The 8,683-nt window shown below is 41.6% G+C and overlaps 1 protein-coding gene across 1 annotated transcript; it reads left to right on the top strand.

The window, feature by feature from the left end:
- Nucleotides 1-1,314: 1,314 nt before the first annotated feature.
- LOC134222249 (uncharacterized) lies at nt 1,315-7,463 on the top strand. Its single transcript, XM_062701392.1, has 7 exons — nt 1,315-1,678; nt 2,146-2,269; nt 2,406-2,709; nt 2,760-3,278; nt 3,407-3,640; nt 3,693-4,423; nt 7,409-7,463. The coding sequence occupies exons 1-7, from the start codon at nt 1,315-1,317 to the stop codon at nt 7,461-7,463; spliced, it is 2,331 nt and encodes a 776-aa protein (XP_062557376.1).
- The last annotated feature ends 1,220 nt before the right edge of the window (nt 7,464-8,683 follow it).

Below are 8,683 nucleotides of genomic sequence, written 5' to 3'. Positions count from 1 at the left end.
AATTCACCTTTATTGGAAATTAAGGCTCAAATTACCGTCATCCAGTCATTGACGAGAAAGACAGCCACGTGCTCGTACCACCCCCCAAACAATAAAACCACCCACCGAGGAAAAAAGCAGTCTCCAGCTGGATGGGGGAAGTATTTTTGTTTCAAAACTACATCATCCAATAGCGAAGACATAATTATATCCGGTGGATGCCTCATTCGGTTGTATTTCGCTTTAGTTTTCAAAAAAACTGCCTTTTGCAACATTTTTTCCCCAAGAGGGGAAATCGACAGTTTACTCTCACGTTCTCTTATATTTATTTATTCTTCACCGTCTTCGACACTACATCGTACAGACTGTACTTATCTCCTCCTAATATAACCTATCTTATAACTAATAAATTCTGTTCATCAGACTTTTAAAAACATTTTTGGAGATATTAAAATCGTAAACATCTGAAGCAGAGTTAAATGAGTGAATGCAGGAGTCGAGCGGATTGTTATAACCATAATGCGTACGGTGATATGGAATGGCCAGTAAGTTGGAGTTCCGGAATCGTCTGGGGGGAACGTAAAACGGTATCTGCCCAAGGATCTCGGAACAGTCGATGTTGCCTTCGATGACGTCGAAGATAAATAAACATTGCATTTTTATTCGTCTGGTAGATAGTGGTTCTAAGCCGATCAATTGGCACCTTTCGACGGTTTACTCTCACGCAGTACTGGTAGTTTTCGTGACTGTCATGTGAAAGCGAAAACATTGCATTTTCATTTTCAAGAGACCAAATGAAAATGTAGCCGTCTCCCGGTCACCTGTCACATTACAAGTACTTATGATGGGAATGTTGCTTTGTTTTGAAAACTAAATTTCCAAATAGTTTTGATAGATTTGTTCAAACAACGATGACTAGTAGTCGATAAAATGATTATATTGTTTTGATTTTCGAGTTAGACGTGACATTATTGAAAAAGAAACAGCTTGTTTACAATAGTTTGATGCGCTTTCATGAAATAAAAATCCGTGAAAATTTAACAGAATTCCTTTCATTGTTTATGTTTTCTATGAAAGCGGAAGAGAATAAAATGTAAATATCGCATGACCTCTCTCAATGAAAATGAAAATTTCAGTACTGCTCTCACGTTCTATTATATATGAGAGAGCGTGAGAGGCACCATTTTCCAAACGCCATTTGTACTCATGGAGTTGAGTTCATCTCTAATAGATTCATACCATTGCAATGGTATGCGCATCGGAAGCTCAAAGGTTGACTAGCTTACTGTCTGGCATTACGCTCGGCGACCAAAAACCTAGTGTTCTTTGTCAGAAATGCGTCGTCTTGGCGGAAAAGGGTGCACTGATAGTGTGCTGATGAATTTGTGGTTACGTGCTTTGCCAACCACAGTGCGCTCCATCATCGCCGCCATACCTACGGCCACCTTGGACGAACAGGCGAAGGTAGCCGACAAAATCATGGAAGCCCCTAGGAACGAGATTTCGGCAGTCCAATCGACCAGCATTCCGCAGCATATTGATTTGGAGCAACGTATCGAGGCGTTAACACATCGATTGGAACAAGCTCTTTCCGGAAATTTCCAGCACCGTCAGCGACCTCGGAATCGTTCGTACAGCCGATCCTCTGGGCGCCGAAGATCATCGACGCCATCGCAGCCGAAGAACCGCCGATGGATCTGTTGGTTCCACTATCATAATGGCGCTCAGGCAAAGGAAATGTGAAAAACAAAAGGCGATAATCCCAATGTTACCTGCATTTTCTACTATGGAAAAATACCAGTGTATGTTCGCCAAGAAAAAAAATAAAGTACGTGCAGTCCCCTGATTGCACGCATAATTCCAAACCTCTGTTTGAATCAACCATCTCGAAAAAAAGCCAGCACCGATCTGAACCACCCCATACACATTCGCCGTATTCATGTCCACGATCAAAAATCGACCCAGTTTTTCCTCGTCGATACTGGTGCGGATATTTCCGTAATTCCGCCATCGCCTAAGGAGAAATTCCACCTAGTGAAATCGCTGCGAATGGAAGCCCAATCCCGACATACGGAACGACACGTCTCACTATTAACATCGGCCTTCGTCGCCCCTTTGAGTGGATTTTTACAATTACCGACGTGAAATCACCTATAATTGGTGCAGACTTCCTCAAGCACTATGACTTGCTAGTGGATCTGCGGAATGGCAAGCTTGTAGATAATACCACGCGACTAGAATCAACACCATCAGAGCGGATGCCGAATCTAGCACCATTACCACCTTCGACGTAAAGAACCCTTTCGCCGAGATAATGAAAGAATTCTATGACATAACCCTGTTGAATATGCTGCATCAGCCGACACAAGCAAAAACTCTTCACCACATCATCACCACAAGTCAACCCGTTTTTGCCGTCCCCGAAGACTCCCGATAGACAAATTGAACGAAGCGAAAGCTGAATTCAAATTCTTGATGGAGCAAGGAATATGTCAACCCTCCAAAAGCTGCTGGGCCAGCCCAGTACACATGGTGTGCAAAGGGAATGGAAAGTGGAGACCGTGCGGTGATAATCGGGCTTTAAACGCAATAACAGTACCAGACCGTTATCCCATTCCGCACATCCAGGACTTTTCCACCATCCTACACGGAAAGAAGATATTTTCGTGCATTGATCTTCAACGCGCCTATCATCAGATTCCTGTCGCGCCAGAGGACATCCCGAAGACAGCAATTACAACTCCTTTTGGACTTTTTGAGTTCAAGTTTATGACTTTCAGCCTACGGAACGCTGGACAAACAAATTTGAAATTCTTGGTGACCTAGGGTTTGTATTTCCGTATGTGGACGACTTCATCATCGCTTCAGTGGACGAACAAGAACACAAAGCTCATCTTTGTACAGTATTCCAACGTTTGCGTGAAAATGGATTGACAATCAATCCCAGCAAGTGTCAGATAGGATTTCCAAACGTCGAATTTGTGGGACACCTGATAAGCGCCGACGGCATCCGACCTACCCCAAAAAAAGTTGAAGCCGTGCTGAACTTTCCTCGGCTGACCACAGCGAAAGAACTTAAACGTTTTCTCGGCACCATAAATTTCTACAGAAGATTTATCCCGCATGCAGCAGAACGACAGCGAATTCTTCAAAATATGATCCACGGGAATGTGAAGAACGACCGGACACCGCTCACATGGGACGAATCCACCAACCAAGCCTTCCAACAATGTAAACAAGATCTCGGAACTGCAGCACTCCTGGCACATCCATCTGCTGATGCTAAACTGGCGCTCGAAGTAGATGCCTCTGGCACTGCAATAGGCGCTGTACTCCATCAACGGTTAAATACTTCAAAGATCTGATAACTGCCCGTGAATTCTGTATCTACACGGATCACAAACCTCTCGTTACCGCATTTCAACAGCGCTCTGACCGAGCGACACCAACACAGCAACGTCATCTTAGTTTCATCAGTGAGTATACAACTGACATTCGACACGTGCCTGGAGAGGCGAACAAGGTTCCTGATATGCTAAGCCGCATTACTTCGATCACCACCACCATTGATTACGACCTCATGGCGAAGCGGCAAAACGACGATCCAGAGCTGCAGCAGTATTTAAAATCACCACCACAGGGATGCGGTTTGATACTGAAGGCACTGCAATCACCGTTGTCTTCCTCACCTATGTATTGCGATATCTCCACAGCAGCAATCAGACCATTTGTTCCGAGAGAATTCCGGGACTCAATTGTCGCAAACCTACACTACGTTTCACACCCTGGAGTCCGAGCAACAGTTCGGCTGGCAGCCGATCGTTTCGTGTGGCCGTCTCTCCGACGAGATTGCAAAAATTTGGTCACGCATTGCATCCCGTGTCAAAAAGCGAAAGCATATAGGCACAACAAATCACCAATACTGCAGATCGCCACCCCAAACGAAAGATTTGCACATGGATTTGATCGAACCCTTTCCACCAGCCGATGGATTTGTCTACTGTCTAACACTAATAGACAAGTTCTCTCGCTGGCCAGAGGTTATCCCCATCGAGAATATGACAGCAGCCACGGTAGCCCGAGCTTTCATTAGTGGTTGGGTCGCACGATTCGGAGTACCCATCAGAGTCACTACCGACCTCGGTCGGCAATTCGAGTCCGATCTATTTCGGGAACTGACGAGAGTTTTGGGAATAACACATCTAAAGACGACGCCATACCATCCGCAAGCGAACGGACAAATCGAGAGAATGCATCGGCAGTTAAAAGCCGCGATCATGTGCCACCCCAAGTGGACAGAATCGTTGCCGATCGTTCTCCTCGGATTGAGATCATCTCTACGAGAAGAACTGCAAGCATCATCAGCCGAAGTTACGTACGGAACTACGCCTCGTTTACCGGGAGTATTCTTCTCCGAAGTTCCCACCAAGCCACTAACACCAGAGTTGGTTATGGATCTCAAGACGATCATGACTAAACTTCGGCCGACACCCATGAGCAATAGACTGGCCCAGGATACAAAAAGTCGTCCGATTCTACGGGGCATTTGCCTTTGGGTAAGAAAATCATTCTCTAAAAATTTCAGCCTGATCGGTTATTGCATAAGCTGGCGCAATTGATTTGAAGTTAATATGGGGGTATCAGACGAAATATATGGGAAAATACACCTCTGTTACTATTTCGTACAGGAAATTGGATGGAAAAACCCGATTGAGCCCAGATTTGCAGGAAATGAAGTTAGCATGCCAATGAACAATTCGACATAAAATTCTACTTTGATTAAATAAACTTTAAATTAGTTTTTAGCTGATTTATTTGGAGTTTGGTTGAGCACTTTGAAATTCATTAATTGCCTTGAAAACAAGCGCATGTAATCGAAGTAATGTAGCATGTAGCATGTAATGTAGCTGCGATATGTGTTGCGGCGCGCGTGCAGTTACTTATGTTTCAGTGTGCGCGAAATCACGCATCGCAGGCACCTTCGATTGCATGCGTATGTTTTCATGGCAATTAATGAATTTCAAAGTGCTCAACCCAACTCCAAATAAATCAGCCAAAAACTGATTTAAAGTTTATTTAGCAATAGTTTTTTTTTGTGGTGGTTAGAATGGCAGCTGTCCCTTGCTATTAATCTACACTGTACCCCGCTCATATTGGCTTCTAAGTGCCTCCCGTTTTTCATCATCACACAGACGTTCCTAAGCGATGTTGCTCATGTGGTCACTGTTATGGGCCGTGTTGATGAAAACAAGGATTTGTATAACAGCCCACCCCATCATTATAAGCACTTAGTATTGTCAAACTACCATCACTAATATCAACATCACTCTTTTCTTCTTCTTTACCTTTACAAAAGTATATAAGTTTTTCTGCCACTACGAATCATTTCACTCAGTATAAGCAATGAAATCGCGCATCATATTCACCCACTATCACTACGTCAATGTTAACATAGTCATCATGATCACCGAAAATTATTGCGGTCACTATCACCGTATCGTCCTTTCTTCACATTCACAACCTCTCCACTATCTTAACTTTCTTAAGCAGGAAACCAGCCTCAGAAACGAGTCACCGAAAAATCACCAAACGGTCAAAACCAAATTACCAAATCGTCGGCACCATCTTTGTTCATAATTCCGTTCAACCTTTCCAAATTCACGTCACGACTTATACTGTGTTCACACTAGGACCACAGAGAAACAGACGTCTCACTCAACACATGTTCCATCGTTCAGCTTTTTAACGGTGGATTCAATTTTCTGTGGGTGGTCGATCGGCCACCGATGGCGCTTCCATCGGTTTTTGTTTGTGTTTGACGTTTGCTCACTACCGCCATCTGGTTGCCGCTTGACCACACTCAGGGTATTTAGCATTGGGCGATAATGTTTTCATGACGATGATTTTGATTGCATTTTGTTCTAAGTGAGACGTCTGTTTATCTGTGATAGGACCTTGTAACATGTTATTCGGCTATCTTGATGAGTTTTCTTTTGTCGATTATTTGAATAACATGTTATTCAGGCCGTAGTGCAAACCAGGGGGGTAATATGCGGTGCATCGCGCTTTCTCTACATGTAGTATGAAGCAAATGTAAATAAACATTCCCACATTTTTTGTTAGTCAGCAGTAGTGTAGGCTAACCAACATCCTACAAGATTCCAGTTCGAAAAATGTTACACTTGACAAGCGGGGTGGCCCAGGGTGGCCCGCCTTTCCCAAGCGGCGAGGCCCGGATAATACATCTTAGGTAGGCTTGATTTGTTCGTGGATGACAGGCTCACTCCCCCCCTGGTGCAAACATAGTAAAGTATATAAGTCACTGCTTACGATTTTGTTGAACATATACTGCAGTCGTGTGTTTAATGATGAGTCGATTCACTTAATTCACTTCACCCATAACTGCAAACACCGCTACAATTTTTACATCAACCATATTTTGCACTTCTCAGTAACCATCCTAAACAACACTTCAACATAACCTTTCACGTATTTTCTAAATCAATTTTAAGGTTATTGTTTTGATATAATATACACACACTCACAGAAACATATATACGTTTTTCACAAATGTGCATATATATAAACAAAGTACAATGATCATTTACAAAGTAAACGCATATGATATATACATTTACGCAATGGAATAAAATATGATAAATTTATAAGTTATTTGCACTTACCATGTATGTATTCTTTCTATCTACTTACCACTTATTAGCTTTAATAAGTGTTTACCAGATTCTTCCGATTCCTGACGATATTAGTAGGATCATGCTGCATTTGGTGTTGGCTCGGAGTCTTCTTAATTTCGAAGCTCCATCATAATTTATTATACATAGTTGAGATCGGGTTAGATAGTGAGGAAAATAATGAAAAGAATGGATATTAGTAAATGTCATTTTATTATTTATGAGGTTCTTTTAAATGGGATTCTCAAATTAATGTAGTGTTATATTTAATATCAGTCGGATTTAATTAAGTAGCTTGTTTTTTCTAATTTCAGTTAGAGATTTATATATTAAGTGATTAATTTGGTTACAGGTTAATTTTTCCTCAATGTGGTCCACGTTGTCTTGTAACTGATCTAGCAGGAAATAATGAGCACTCCATTTTATAACTTATTTTTAACATAAACGTTGACTACGATAAAATTATGAGAAGTCTCTTCTAAAGTAACTCTCTAGTACAGGATGCTAGACTTGGATCAGCTAAATAGTATCTTCAAAACTATGTCGCATAGGACATTAAGCTACGGAGCCAATACATTCAAATGAATTATAGATTGTTGTGAAAGGAGGTGTCTGTATCGATTATCTATTTTGACATTATTTAGTTACAACACAATAGGAGGCTAAGCACAATTGACTGACTATTAAAAGGCTCTTTATTCAATATATTCAGTCGAATTATACCACACCTCCCTTAGCTTCTATCCGCGACATGTAGCACGCACCCTGTCGGTCATTGAGGAAACCGAATAGGAGTATACGTACTTACAATTCAATTCCCATAATCTACACCACTTTCTTCATGTGTATTCAAATAGATTCCAACCCCCAGTTCGTAGACTCCTACCAGCACAGATTACAATTCTCCTAGAATATATCAATATTTGTGGAGAATTATAATCCAAAGCCCAGGGGATTTAAAGTTTATTTAGTAATAGTAGAATTTTATGTCGAATTGTTCATTGGCATGTTAACTTCATTTCCTGCAAATCTGGGCTTTTCCATCCAATTTCCTGTACGAAATAGTAACAGAGGTGTATTTTCCCAAATATTTCGGCTGAAACCTTATATTAACTTCAAATCAATTGCGCCAGCTTATGCAATAACCGATCAGGCTGAAATTTTCAGAGAATGATTTTCTTATCTAAAGGCAAAATCCTGGAGGGTGTCCCGTACAATCCGACGACATTTTTTTCTACCCATACTAGGCTGGGCCACTCTAATAAGCAACCACTCTAAGCACCAATCGTACATCCAAAAAGAGCTCGCCGTCTGCTCACACGTTTTCGTCAGAGTTGGAGCTATTAAACCTCCACTAACACCACCATTAGAGTGGGGCGTCAAGGTCATTTTTTCAAATCAATGGTTTTCGAAGCCATTCTAGGTACTGAACAACTGTGCAAAATTTGGGACCGATTGGTTGCTTCCTCGCTTTCCGCATCGCGTTTGAAGTTTGTATGGAAATTAGTATGGCAGAACGTATATTTTGCATTTTCTACTACTAGAGGCTTCAGTTCATCGTAAACCAAGTGGCACATTGCGTTAAAGTATAACCCAAAGGATGCCGAAAAACTTTGCTAAAGAAAGTACGTTGCTGGAACGTCTACAAACAAGTTATAACCCTTAAAAAATTAATTATTCAATCCATATGCAAAAACCGTTTATTCTGCCAGCACTGCCGTACTACGTAGACCAATCATTTAACTGAGTGTTATATCAAAATAATTGATCTTATACAGCTCTAGAGCTAATGGGAGCTATCAGGAATTATTTCACAAAGAAAAAAATCCGACGAGAAGGAAGGCGGGTTTTTCCCTTCGATAACCATAGGTTGTCCGATAGTGCTGGCAGAAACATTGATTTCTTGCATATGGTTTACACAATCAATTTTCGAAACGTAATAACATTTTTGTAGACCTTCCAGCTGCGTACCTTCTTCGACAAAGTCCTTCGGCATCTTCCAGACTAGATGC

Source organism: Armigeres subalbatus, chromosome 3, assembly GCF_024139115.2.
Source record: "Armigeres subalbatus isolate Guangzhou_Male chromosome 3, GZ_Asu_2, whole genome shotgun sequence".
Classification (NCBI taxonomy): domain Eukaryota; kingdom Metazoa; phylum Arthropoda; class Insecta; order Diptera; family Culicidae; genus Armigeres; species Armigeres subalbatus.
Note: the sequence above shows the minus strand (reverse complement) of the source record. Positions and strands in the feature narration are given on the sequence as shown.